Source organism: Verticillium nonalfalfae, assembly GCF_003724135.2.
Source record: "Verticillium nonalfalfae strain VnAa140/NRRL 66861 chromosome Unknown scaffold_19, whole genome shotgun sequence".
In the NCBI taxonomy this organism is placed as follows: domain Eukaryota; kingdom Fungi; phylum Ascomycota; class Sordariomycetes; order Glomerellales; family Plectosphaerellaceae; genus Verticillium; species Verticillium nonalfalfae.
The window spans coordinates 58,241-72,033 of NW_021167244.1; the positions used below are offsets into that span (position 1 = coordinate 58,241).

Below are 13,793 nucleotides of genomic sequence, written 5' to 3' on the forward strand. Positions count from 1 at the left end.
GACTTGCGGTGTTGGACGTCCCAGAGGCTGCCACGACAGCCAGCGTATGACCCCTGCGCGCTCATGCCACAGAGGCGGGCCTATCTGGCCCCATTCGGATAGCTCTGTGCAGCGCGCGTTGGCAGCAAGAAGGCTGATTCGGAGTTTGCGGGGGCTGTCGTTGCTCTTGCATGATGATGCCGCATATGGGGTGGATCCGTTGGCGGAAGTGCGGTGGTCAATTCAGACCAAGAACAAGAATGGGTTGGGCACCCTCGCTTCTACCGCTGAGAAAGCTCGCATGCCTTTTGGAATGGGGCAATGGGAAGAATGGCGGGCGGCGTGCGTGTCCCCGTGCCATATACCACATCAACTGCTCCCCTCGAACAATTTGTCGGATAAGGACGGGTGTGCAAGGTCACAGCACGCAAAGGACGTGGATCATGCTGTGGGCAGTCTCGCGGCAGCTCGCAAACCGACGTGGGATATGCGACTCGATTGACCGATTTAGTGAGAGCGGTGCAGAGAGGGATGCTGGCGAGACATGTCAGCCTGATACATGACGTTGTGAGTCCTGTGGGTTGGCAGCGAATAAATGGAAATGTCGCGAGGCAGAGATGGTGTTGTAGCTAGGTAGATCAGTGACTCTCAAACGAGAAGGAAAGGCTTTTGAAGCGAACGGAACCCACTCGGTAGAAATAGCACGGGACAGCGTCCTCCTTAATAATAAATCATGGATGTGGTATTGTCAATTGAGGTAGGAACGTCCACATCCCTCCTTTGGTGTGACTCAAACGCGAGGCAACCACAGCTCTGGGAAGCAGGCAGCAGCCCTGTCTATTTTAGAAGCGCAAACAACCCGCCACGGCAAGGCTTGATCCTTGTTGCAGGATCGTGCACCACAGGCCACTCAGTCGAGGCAAAGTGGAAAAAGGCAGCGGGATGCATGCTGAGCCAGTTATTTTCAGTCTTCCATACCTACCTGAGTTACCTAGTTTGACTTGCCCAGTCTAAGGATTGGCCCATTAGCATCCTCATATGCCGATGAGGAGGCCGTGCTCTGCTTCACACAGACTTGAAGACCCTGGCCTAGCCATGTCCGAGGCCTTCTACCCCGTTGAATCATGCTTCCAGAGTGTCGGCGACTGATGCGTACAAAGGTCGGGGATGATGGAGGAGCATCTGGGGACCACCTTGTCGAAAGTGCCGAAACGCGGGCCGCGTGGCTGAGCGGGCCGGCGTCGATCTCATCAGGCCGGATGTGGAGCTAGCAGCTCAAGCATTTTAACACGGCACATCTCGGCCACAACCCAAAGGATGGGGCCACGAATAGAGCATCATGGAAAGGGCCTTGGTCTGTCATGTTCAGTTCATCAAGTTAGGACGTCAATGCCTGGTCAGCAAGGATCTAACGCGCGATACGCGAGAACTAGCTAACAAGCTGCCGTGCCTAACCGAAGGTGCAGCAGAAGCAGACTGCACAACCATCCTGCCCTGCCGCCAGCCCAAAAGACACAAAAGGAAAGATTTCGCCCCTGCCAGCGACCCAAGTCCGTTTCCATCATACAGCCGCGCCGGAGTCCAATAGTACACGATAGAGAGAGAGAGAATGGTGGAGTTCAAAAACTGCGGAAGTCTTAAGCAGACTCGTCGTCCTCAGCCTCGGCCTGGGACATGTTAGTTTTACTGTGTGATGGCCCTGGTTTTAGGCGAGGAATACTTACGTTGTACGCCGCCTTCTCGTCCTCATAACGCTTCTTGTCGGCAACAGCCTTTGCCTCGTAGGGGCCGCGCTGCTTCTCGTTGAGGGCCTTCCAGCGCTCACCGAGAAGCTTGCCAACCTGGCCGAAAGAGATGCCGGGGTTCTCCTCACGGACGTTCTCGCGCTGCTCGTTGGCGAAGAACATGTAGGCGGAGAGACCGCGCTTGGGGGCGTTGGGGTCCTTCTTGGCCCTCTTGGCCTTCTTCTCACCGGCACCACGCTTAGCTGCGGCCTTAGGCATTTTGATGGTTCTACGGAGAGTGGTCAGTGTCCTGTTCAAGACGGCTAAGGCTTTGAATACTGTGCGAGTCGAAGAGAAAAGGCAGGAAGGGGGGTGGATAGACGGGTCGAGAGAATCGAACAGGCCAAGTGAACGCAGAGATGCGACAGCTTGTCCGTCGGACTATCGCCTCAGGGAAATTGGGTGGTGGTAGGTAGGTGTGGTGTGCTACGTGTGAGAGACCATGGATCGCAAACGCAATTGCACTCGCCAACGCGTCCCAATACGCGTTTGAAGCTTGAAATCGACTATGTTGGACCTCAAAACGTACCTGAGGATTGGTTTGGAAAAAGTTGAAAGGGTTGTTGTTGTTGGAGTCTGGACGCGTCAAGCTCTGGTTAGCTTGGTCAAGCTCAAGATAGATGCACGCGATGCACCCAAGATGCAATGCGACAAAGCTCGTGAAGCCACAACACAAGGCCCAACTCGATCGAAATCTATCGCATGGAGATGGGACCTGTGGTACGGAATCGGTTGCAAGTGATGCGACGCAGAAGATTGTGCAGTTGGTGGTTGTAGTGGTAACGATAATTCGTAGTAAAGTGGGTGACTTGGGAATTGGTGGAGGATGCGTGGGTGCAGAGGTACTCACGAGGTGTAGGCACGAATTTGTGTGGTGTTGGGATTTGTATGGTGATTTTGCGTGGTAGAGAGGAGAGCAAAAGAGAGAGGAGGCAGAGAGGTGGGAGGCGAGGTGCCTGCGTTTTTACTCGGCGGGGACTTGGGGGAGTGATCCTGCGGGCACCTCCCACCAGGCCTAACCAGAGCCACCAAGACGAGGCAGGCGCACCCGGGTTTCGCTGGGAAGGGGAAGGCACGCGTTGCCCCCTTTCCCGCCTGGTTCCTGGCACCTTGCCTTGGGCTGCCCGCGTGTGTGCGTGCGTGTGTGCGTGTGTGCTCCTCTCTCATTGTTTTTGTCCAGGGGCGACCAGTGAGTGACCAGCCACCAGCCATCCACCAGCGGGCAGTAGCCACCATGCCAACTGCTACTGTGCCATACTGTAGTCACAGAACTCCGCCCCAAGTACTGAGTACTGTGTACCTTCGCAGCGCCCGTACCTCCTCAGGGTACATGCCCTTTTCGACCTTGGACCGGCCCATCACTTCCCTTCTGATCCGCCTGCCACCTCGCCCGCCCGCCCGCACCTTTTGTGCCCCCCTCCCCCTTCGTCCCTTCACGCCCACCCAGATACATATCGACGTACATACATGTAGCTGGCTAGACTGTTTGTCGTGGCCGGTTATCCACTGCTCCGACAGGCCCTGACTTGCAATGCACACATTACTCTGCAGATGCCACTACCACCTCCTGATCACAGAGTTTTTTTTGTTTCTTTCTTTCTCAGAGAGAAGTACGTGCATCTCACACCGCCTTGTGGCCGAGCTGTCGCAATATCCTGCCACTTGAGCCGTACCTAGGTGCTGTAAGTAAGTAAGTACCTACCTTAGGTACTTACCTACTCTTTGTCGATGGGTCAGATGCTCTAAGAACCCTCTGCACTGCCCAACGTGCGTGCCGGAGAGGTCCGTGTGATTGCACGTAGCCCCACAGTACGTCGTTCGAGACATAGGCTCAAATCACCCCACACCATTCAGGTAACCCTTTATTTTCTACGTACTTTCGGACAGTCCGCACACTGTCCAACCCCTCTCCATGCCTGCTCCAGATAGTTGCTTCCTCCTACCCCCCCCTTCCGCTCTTGTCTACTGATCCGGCGTGCCTTGGATCATCGTGCTTTCCAACCAGAAGACTTGGACGCGTCTGCTTCGGCTCAAACCACGACCAAAACACGCAACAGGGACCTTGCGAGATAACTGGAGCAATACGACGCGTCGTCCAGTTTGCTTAAGCTCTCCATTTCCTCTGCGGTCCATAAGATCACGAAAGCCCGAGCCCCCTGTGGTATGAGATATGCTGGACCACGTTTTGTGGTCAGGCTGGGTCTCCAGACGGAAGATGACAGGATACCCGTCAAGCCCCAACCTCAACACAGTGTTTGGCTCCCCCAGTGCTCCGCGACAAGACTAGACACACCTACGCAAACTCTCCCGTTTTGGTAGCTTGTCCTATCACACTCGAGTCACATCCATCGAGCAGCCCCCTGACGACAAGAGCCCACGCTCCCCTGGACCTTGACGTGATTCCCCGAAATAACGACGCTGGACACATGCCTCAGCTAGGCGGCTGTCTCTTGTGGCTGGATCTCCTATCAAAATAGCCTTGATTCGGCAATCCAGACAGCAGCTCCTCGCTAGCCTGGTCGGGCTCGGGACATTGGACATGGAGAGGGTGAACAACGGCAGCTTGGTACCAGGCCCCCCCCCTTCCGTCATACTGCCTAGTCTGTATGGCGACTCGCTTACCCTCCAGGCTCTCCACAGTTTTGCTTAGCTCTCGCAGGACTGGCGTCACTTGTTTGAGCATAGATCTGGAGACGGCCAGTGGTCGACCTGCTTGCTGTAGCGACTTGGGACCTCTGCACTACGGGATCTGGTATCTACACTTTGTCACCCGACGAGCATGGTCCAAGAACAAAAACAAAGTGAATGAATAAAAAAACGAACCCTTTGCCCGCCCCTTCGACGAAGTTTTTTGCCCCTCTCTAATTGACGGATGCTCGCAGGGACCAATCTCCTCCGTTTGTCCCGAGTTGATGCTTGACCTACATCCTGGTACTGACACAATGCAACGCGGGTGTGGACTGCAAAGGTCTAGTGTGCTTAGGTACTTTTACCTTGCATAGGTCTCATGTACCAGCAGAGGAGATTGTCATGTACCGGTACTTGAGCCAAAGTACCAGCTTCGCTCGACATTTCTTCCGCTGGCCACCGCCTGCAACCAGCGGTCGAAGGCGATGAGCAAAGCGCCCCTCAGCCCAGCCCAATCAAAGTCTGACTTTGGCCGGACGATGCTCGGTTTGCGATCCCTCTGTTTCTACCACCTCTTCGCCTTGCCAGTGCGCAAGTGAGGGCGCGTGTGTGCGTGCGTGCTGCGGCCAGGTGCCAGCATCCTACACATGCGGGAGCACAAGCGATAGATTGACCCATCTAGCCGTCTCCCGGGCGAGACATGCTCGGCGAGAAGCCGAACGGGGCGTTTACGCTGCTAGAGGATCTGTGAGCAATCCCACTTGTACCAGACTGGCTCGGTCTGATAGTCGTGATGCCAGATCCAAGGCCACATGCAGACTGGTAAGGTGAAGAAGAAAAACGCTGGCAGAAAAGGCTGGTTGGCGCCAGCTCGACCGCATGCCTCGCTGCGCATGGTGGTGCTGAGAGCGAGCACCGTTCGAGCGCGAGTTTCTCAGAGTAGTGCGCAGGCTCCGTGTTCCGACGAGGCCGGCGCTGGTGCTGGCGCTCGGCTGGTGCTGATGGAGTGTCAGGAGTGCACACCAGCACACACCTAGCGTTCCTTGCCCACCTTGCCCACCTACCTGGCTACGTAGGTGGGCAAAGTACTCGGGCGAACGAGACAAGACGGCCTCCCTCGAATACCGAAACGGGTGGTACTTGGTCATGCACGGGCAGGTGGCTGAACAGCTTGTACCTTGTGAGTCGCGACTGGTGACGGGGATGGAGAGAGTGAGGAGTGATGCGTGCGCGCGCCTAGACCGCAGACAGGGCCGGAGGTGTCTGGACTGATGCCGCGCCCCAGTGAGGAGTTGTCTCGACCAGTTTTCCCCCTCCTCTTCCTTGGCCTTCCTGGCCCTCCCTTGAGCGCTGGGCCCCAACTCCCTGTTCCACAGTCGAGATTGATGCGGTTGTACCAGCGACTTGTGTGCAGCCCTGTCGCCCAAACGAGTCCCGCACTGTGCCATAACCGGCGACCCTCTCTCCCTCCGTCCGCCACCCGCTATGCGCCCTTTCAAATGCCTGCAGCAACCAATGAGACAGTGCGCAGCGTGACCCAAACTGTCCACCGACCCAATGCCTGCCTTTTTGGCTCCGCCCCGACTGTCGGTTGTCTGGCTGATGCGAGCAGGGCATGGACCGACTGATTTTTGGGGGAGTCTGCGCTCCCCTCCCTCTTGCTTGCTGGGCGCCCCAACTGCTGCACCCATTTACTCTCTCTTCCTGCTGGTCTCACCTAGACACACACACACGACACGTGACCGACATTAACACGTCCATCGCTTTGCTGACAACCAAAGCAATCACTTGCATACATTTTCATTTTCGGACAATTCGACAGACGAAAGATATTCTGATCTCAAGATAGACGATTTGACCGAAATGGCCAAGGCATATCACGTGATATTTGAGCACCAGCCAATGGCCCAAGCGTCCTGCGACGCTAAGATCCAACACGCCGGCATCTGCCAAGGATCGCTGTGCTCTGTCTGGTCTGCTGTTCGACACCCAGTTGTGAGTCCTGGGCGAAAGCCTGGGGAAGCGGCCTGTGACGAGACCACATTCTAGCGGATGACCCGCATGGGTGGCATACATCGTCACTTTATGCAGGGTCTGGAAGTCCGCGACGAACGACTGGTCCTCGTCAGCCTCGATGGGTCGGTTCCGACGGGAGAGCCTCAGATGTGTTTCCGCCACAGTCACCTGCAACTTTATCCATTTTCTGACCGATAGAGCGTTTCATCGTCCGCTGTTGTTCATTTATCGTAGCTCATAACACGTTAAACCATCATCGTCCATCCTTCACACATGTAGAGAGATTGGGCCACGGCGTGCACAGGGACACAAACACATGTCCTCACATGTCCTCCCCCGAGGGATCGAGCACCATCCACCTCAGGCCCTCATCGCCAACCCAGTCGACGCCGCTCCCGACCACAATCGCGCTTGCCGTGCCCTTCATGACCTTCCACTTTTGCCTGCTCGCCTTGAGGCTGGCCCTGAGCAGCTGCATCTCCCGCCTCGCCTCGTCGTCGTCGTCGTCGCCACCGCTCCCCTGAGGCCCGCTGCCGCCGCCTCGCCGCCTCGCCGCCTCCTCGGCGAGACGCAGCACCTCCTGCGCGAGCTCGGCGTTCCGACGCCCCGCGGCCAGGGCCCCGGCGCGCGTCGCGGCCAGGGCGTCGAGCGTGTCGCGCAGGCTCGTGGCGTTGCGGGCGAGCGTCGCCGAGGCGGCGTCCCGGGCGCGGACTGACGGCAGCAGATCTGATTCTATCGGCGTGGCGCGCGTGCTGCTGTGGACGGCCTGGAGGGTCGGGTTCGCGGTGAGGACGGCGTCTGTGATTGTGTTGCGGAGAAGGTAGGTTGCTTTAGCGGCCGAGGCGGCGGACTGGGCTGCTTCGAGCGATGTTTCGGCCGCTGGAGCTGTGTCTGGCGCGATGGTTTAGCACGAGGGAGGATTTTGCGAGCGCGTGAGGAAAGAGGGTGCCGGCGGGCGTGCTACCTGGGATGAATGCTGTTTGGGCTCTGAGGAGGGCGACTTGGAGCTCGAGATCGCGGAGTTGGTCGTAGAGAGTGAGGACTTGTTGCTCATCGGGCGAGAGACGTAGGGGCGGTAGCTCCGATGAGGGAGCGTCTGGTGACGGCGAGTTGGCCTCCATTGTGACAAGCTCTCCAGGTTCGGCCGTGATCATGAAACTGAGGCCAATCGATTGTCGCTCTCACTTCTCTTCCATCGAAATCGAACGCGTCTTGACACGCGTTAAGTCGACCTTGTGGCTCATGCCCCTCACCAGCCATACGTGGCTGGTGCTGTGTTACACTGATCGCCTGACCACCAATCAATGACCTTAGTCACAAGGCGCGGGATAGACGTCACGCTAGCCTGACGCACGATCAAAGACAAGCATTAGATGGTCGCCTGCGAGCTTGTTATCTCGATATCGGCCGCCCCAAGCTTCGACCAGGCAGCTCTCACCCAATCTCGAGTTCATTCGGAGGCGCTCAACAGCCGAGCAGTCCGCCAGCACCCTCAACGGGAACCATAGCAACTTTGAAGGCGGCTGTCGACACCTTGAAGAAACTCGACAGCTCGATTCGTGCAGACACGCCCAGGCTCTTACGCAGCTTCCCGTCGGGAGATGTCTCGCGATGACTACCCAGGTGTTGATAGCCCACACGGGCCAGCGGTTGCAGGTTGTCGACACGACTCAGTTCTCTTCACTTGATGAGTTCAAGAGCTGGGTGGCCCGCCAGACATCTATACCCTCCCACCAGCTCGTCGCCTTGACGGGACAGGGCAAGACTGTCAAGGTGGCGAGGCTGCACCAGGAGGTTCGACCGGTCTCATCGCTATCTGCTGTGTATTGCATGACGTGCTGACTATTTGGCTTGTAGGGCGAAGTCTACGTCTATGATCTCAGAGTCACATCAGCCACGCCTGGCTCTGCCGAGTCTCTCGTCTCCGAAGTCCCCGCCCCGAAACGATATGCTGTTCCCAAGGCCCCCGACTACATCGACAACAGCCATGACATGGCGGCGTGGCAGACGCTGTGCCGTGAGCGGCAAGCTTGGGCGTTGGGCCTCGCTGCTGACGCGGCGCGCATGGAGGAGACGACGCGCGAACGCTACAGCGAGATGGACATCATGATCAAGTGCCTCGACGCAGCCGTTGCCAACCTTGAACTCAGCATCAAGAAGATCGAGCCCCAATATGCTGAGCTACAGAAATACGTCAAACCTGCATTGGAGGAACATACCCAGCTGGCGAGCAACTGGGAGCAGTACCTGAATCTCGCAAAGAATGTCCCCATTTCGGCAGCCATGGTCAACTTCATGACGTCCAAGGATGTCAAGAAGAAACAAGCAACGCTGGATGACTTGCTGCAGCTGGACACAGTGAAAAAGGCGGGTTCGCTGGCGGCTACATCAGAAAAGAAGTTTGCGCGGAAAGCCAGCGACCTGGACAAGGCCGTCGACACCATGTACCAAGGGCTGGAACATCTGATTGGCGAGTTCGAAAATCTGGTGAGCCGCTCAGCTTTATCGCACAGCGAGGAGGCCGGGCAGCTCCTTCAGGACATTGAGGCTGTCGTGGGCAAGATCGATACGGATGCCCAGATTGTCCAAGAGTACGGCCAGCGCGACCTTGCGCAAGCTTCCAAAACGGCACAGAACCAGACGGAACGACTCATCCCAAGTTTGAGGAAACGCGCGAAAGAGATGGACGACATGCTTGTGTATGCCACGTCTGCGCGCAACACCATTGCGGCGGACGCCGTCGACTTCATGCGTACGATCAACGATATCTCAAACCTACATGGCAACGTTAAGACCCAGTGCCAAAATCTCCGCGAGTCCGATGAGGATATGACAACGTTTGACTACCTTCGCTTGATACACCAATTGCCGTATATGTATTCCTCGTTTGTTGGCGAAGCCATTCGGCGACGAGAGTGGACGGAGAAGGTGAAAACCGACTCTTCAACCTTGGCCAACGAGATGGCTCTCTTCCAAGACGAGGAGTCGAAACGTCGGAAAAAGTGGCAGAAGAGTATTGGCAGTACATATGGGCCTGACAGCTTCAGCAATACCATCTTGGGACTAGAGGTGAACCTGCTAGGCGAGGAAGAGGAGTGGCCAGTCATGGCGAAGCCCGACCTAGAGGAGTTTCTCGGGCACCTCAAGCAGCAGCAGACTGAAAGCGCATTACTAGAAGAAGTACAGGAGCTTGTGAACGAGCTCAATGCGCCGACAAAGCAGCAGTCGAAACGCGTCAAGGCTTTCAAGAACGGAAGTGTTCACGAGGCAGCACTGGGTAGGAGTGGCTTGATGATTCGCGGCGATGATGACTTGCTCCGGACGTTGCAAGAAGACAAGATGAAGCTCGAGAACAGGCTCAAGACAGCCGAAAGTAGAGTCAGGCGTCTCGAGGATCTTCTTCATCGAGGTCAGGCAACACGTCCAGGCCTAGGGTCTCTGTTCGGACACGACCGCAACGACTCTACGGCTTCGATCAAGTCGACCCCTATGTCCGAGGAGCGGCGCCATTCGTCGGCGGGTACAGACATTCTGCAACAGAGGATACAGCAGCTTGAGCAGGACGTGGCCGCCGAAAGGGAACGCTCTACAGTGTTGGAGAAAGACCTCCTCGCCCAGATGACGCAGCACAAGGACACCCAGGGTCAGATGGAGGAGGCCAACATTACGAAGAAGGACCTGCTTGGAAACATGGAGGCACTCAAACGAGAATTTGTCGAGGAGCGTAAGTCGCTCGAAGACGAAATTAAGACCCTGAAAGCTCGCATCGAAGACAACGAAGATGAAATGGAAAACTTTGGCGAGTCCAGGGAGAATGAGAAGGCAACATATGATGGCCGTGTCTCAGCGCTTGACCAGGAGATCGAGAGGCTCCGCAAGGAACAGAAGGATGAGGCACTGAAGGCCCAAGGCCAAGTCGAATTTCTTCGCAACGAAGCCAGACTACAGCGCGAGCAAAATGAAAGCCTCGAGATGCAGCTTCAAGCAGTGCTTGACGAGAACAAGACAATCCTGGCAGAGCTCGACATCTCAAGGGAGTCAAGCAGCTCTCAACGCAAGGCACTACGAAGCCTTCATGAGCAGCTTGCTCCGAATGACAGGCTCCCCGAAGACATGCTCGATCTGATCGACGCCACGCTGGCGCGGTCAGCTGAAGTTGTCGCCAGACTGCAGTCTTCAGATAACGACAAGGCTGTTCTTAAGTCCAACACTGAGAAAATACATGAAGAGCTCACGGCTCTCAAGGATGAGCTTACCGAGTCTCAGAAACAAGTGGCTACGAAAGAAGAGTCAGCTATGCACCTTCGAGAAAGCCTGGACGAAGAGAAAGCCAAAGTCAGTGCTCTTGAGAAAGATGCCGCTGGCGCTCGGAGTCAGCTGGACCAACTTCGTGCCAAAATTGCACACGGCGAGACTGGCTCAGAGAGCTTGCGGAAGCAACTGGACGAAGTTGAGCAGAATGCCAGAACCATCAGCGAAGAACTTGCTTCCAAGCAATCACAGGTGGGCAGCCTCGAAGAGGAGCTTCACATGTACCGCGAAAAGCTCCAGGTGTCACAAGATCATCACTCGGCGCTGACAGGAAGATTTGACGCGCGGACTGACCACACGAAGGACTTGACGCAACGTATTTATGCTCAAAACGATCGAATGTGTCGACTTTTAGAACGGCTTGGCTTTGCTGTTACTCGCGACGAGGCCTCCTCGGCGATGACCTTCACCAAGGTCCCCAGGGCCGAGCGTGGCTCTATGAGCCAGACACAAGTTGCCAATGATTCGTCTGACCCAGGGCAGCCATCGATCCGCCGTTCTTCCACGTTCCAGAACCGCAATTTGGCTGACAGTACCGACCTGGAACTACTGTACTGGATGAACAGTAGCGAGATTGGAGCTGAGCAAAACAAGTACGATGCGTTCATGAATAAGTTGGGCCACTTTGATATGGACCAGTTCGCCGAGACAATTTACCGCCGCGTCAAGGACGTTGAGCACCTGGCACGAAAGCTTCAACGCGATTCTCGTGCTTATCGCGAGAAGGCTCGCTCCTTGCAAAAGGATGCTCACGAGAAGATTGCTTACAAACACTTCAAAGAGGGTGATCTCGCGCTCTTCCTTCCTACAAGGAATCAAAGCTCGGGGGCTTGGGCTGCCTTCAACGTCGGTTTCCCGCATTACTTCCTGCGCGAGCAGGATAGCCACCGACTGCGGTCACGAGAGTGGCTCGTGGCGCGCATCTCGCGGATCGAGGAGCGAGTTGTTGACCTCTCCAAGAGCCTCCACAGGCAGCTCCCGGACACGGACTCTTTCAACGACGAAGACGATAATCCGTTTCAGCTGTCCGATGGACTGCGGTGGTACATGATCGACGCTGTGGAGGATAAAGCTGGGGCGCCGTCGACACCTGGCCTCGGCAAGTCGACTATCGCCACGAATAATGTCGAGGCTCGCGCCGACATGCATACCCACGCGCAAGCCAGCGCAAAGGACAAACAGCGGGCTGCGGGCCACAGCATCGAGGGCGTCAGTAAGGCGCTGTCCAAGAGCTTAGAAAGTCGGCGTAGCAGCACAAATTCGAAGAAAGCCCTACCCCTCGGTGCGGGCGCGCATCTTCTCAAAGGCAACGCTGTTGCGAGCGAGACCAACTCCCTGCGCACGGCGCCAGCGGAGAGTCCGCCTGCGCAGGAGCCGCAGGCGCCAGAGGCCGAGGTACGAAACGATATCGATTCCCTGATGGGGCCCTGAGCACCGCTGATCCAAGGGGTGCAGGCGTCTGGGCCAATACTCGCGCGCGAGACGAGCGGCGTTAGTGAAGCGGCATCGAAGAGGAGTGTGGTGTGGGATCCGCTATGGAGCGTGGATGTAGCGTTTGAGAGTGGAGGGAAGCCGACATGATGTGGTTTTGCATGGTGTATCGGTCATCATAGACCCGAGACGCCCTACGTGTACATCGTACTTGGGGTTACTCTATGGCATGTAGTACTATTCCTAGCGCTGTTTCTTCTTTCATATAGCATTTCGGTGTTGGTGGTTGGGCACTGGGCAAGCGACAGAATACAATTCAAATTGTATAGAAATGAGTTGCATGTTATTGCCTTCTCTGGCTAAGCCGGCGAAACGTAACCGGCTGTCAGTCATGGTCCGTCTCGGTGCCATCCAGGAGAATGCGGGTTGTGACACGCCACATGTATTTACATATAGTAGCCCGCAAGCGGCGGTAGCGTATTGCACAGTTTGACATACTGTCGTTTTTGTTTTCAATCAATTGGTATTCAATTCGACTTTTGGGTTGAACAGCACGCCATATCGTCCTTGTCAAAGGCTCATGTCGCCGGTACAGACATGTCATTTCAGATGAAGGTCGTCTGCAGCTGCCTCTTCAGAATTAGCACTCAGAAACGCTAGCATCACGAATGCACGTGTCAATCGAGGCTTCCACCGTGTTTTCTCCAGAGACGATTGGTAATGAATAGACGCTTTCCATCGAATCAAGCTGTGATTCGAGAAGCTGTCTACTACTCACACAGATATAAAGCATTGTTCGCGTGTGCTGGCGACTTGTTGGGAAACAGCTATGAGCCTGTCCAAGCTTCTTCGAGCGAAAGGCACGCCTGACTGGCCTGTCCGATTGACGAAGTCGATCACAGATCTACTAAGCAAGGGTGCCATATGGCACTCGACACCCTCAGTTGGGCTACCTTGCGTCAAGAAATGGCTTACATGATTTGCCAGGCTGGCGGAGGGTTTTCCTCCGCGTCGACGCCACCGTTAGGGAGGCCAGCCGAGTGAGAGCCCCTTGAGATGGGGGTACTGGACAATGCCCAGAATCTGGCTTGAAACCCCGAAATTCTTACCATGGAGGAGCTCAGCTGAAGAGCGTGCAATGATCCAAGCTGTCTTGACGCTGTCTTGACTCTGTTGCAGAACTACTGGCGACATCGCTGCCACCATGCCAGAGGCCGCTGTCTGTGTTTCTACGAAGGAATGGAGTGGAAGTGAAAGGCTGTGGCGCACTGCGGCCACAGTGGCTGTGTCCCCGTTGTCTTGAGACCGGTCTCCTCCTGCCAGCACTTCATCAGACACCACTACCACTGGCCGCACATCGCATGTTGACGCATATCGATACGTGGAGCTCCTCAATGCCATTCTATTCGGTTCAGCATTGCCATGGCTATCGTTCGGGTCGCATTCCATCATCGACATCTCCCCAAAATGCCCGAGATAGGCGAAAAACGCATTCCGCCAAACGCCTCCATAGCTTGGGATGATGCTTCTCGACGCCTCTCCCGCCATCCCCGCACTAGTCGATTGACTTGAGCTGAGACTTCATCTCACAGGCGTTCTCGCCATCCTGTGTAGTACGCTACAGGACGCACCTTCAGAGAACAT

At 56.0% G+C, this 13,793-nt stretch overlaps 3 protein-coding genes across 3 annotated transcripts; 1 reads left to right on the forward strand and 2 right to left on the reverse strand.

Annotated features, from left to right (window-relative positions):
* Positions 1-1,616: 1,616 nt before the first annotated feature.
* On the reverse strand, positions 1,617-1,982 carry NHP6 (Non-histone chromosomal protein 6; the record flags this gene model as incomplete). Its single annotated transcript, XM_028637403.1, has 2 exons — positions 1,617-1,646; positions 1,704-1,982. 2 exons carry the CDS (start codon positions 1,980-1,982, stop codon positions 1,617-1,619), a joined length of 309 nt encoding a protein of 102 aa, XP_028497275.1.
* Positions 1,983-6,729: 4,747 nt separating this feature from the next.
* On the reverse strand, positions 6,730-7,528 carry D7B24_003211 (uncharacterized protein; the record flags this gene model as incomplete). The annotated part of the gene is made up of 2 exons (XM_028637404.1): positions 6,730-7,298; positions 7,372-7,528. 2 exons carry the CDS (start codon positions 7,526-7,528, stop codon positions 6,730-6,732), a joined length of 726 nt encoding a protein of 241 aa, XP_028497276.1.
* A 490-nt stretch (positions 7,529-8,018) lies between these two features.
* On the forward strand, positions 8,019-12,299 carry ATG11 (oligomeric, coiled-coil, peripheral membrane protein; the record flags this gene model as incomplete). Its single annotated transcript, XM_028637405.1, has 3 exons — positions 8,019-8,201; positions 8,265-12,113; positions 12,174-12,299. The coding sequence occupies 3 exons, from the start codon at positions 8,019-8,021 to the stop codon at positions 12,297-12,299; spliced, it is 4,158 nt and encodes a 1,385-aa protein (XP_028497277.1).
* Positions 12,300-13,793: the final 1,494 nt, after the last annotated feature.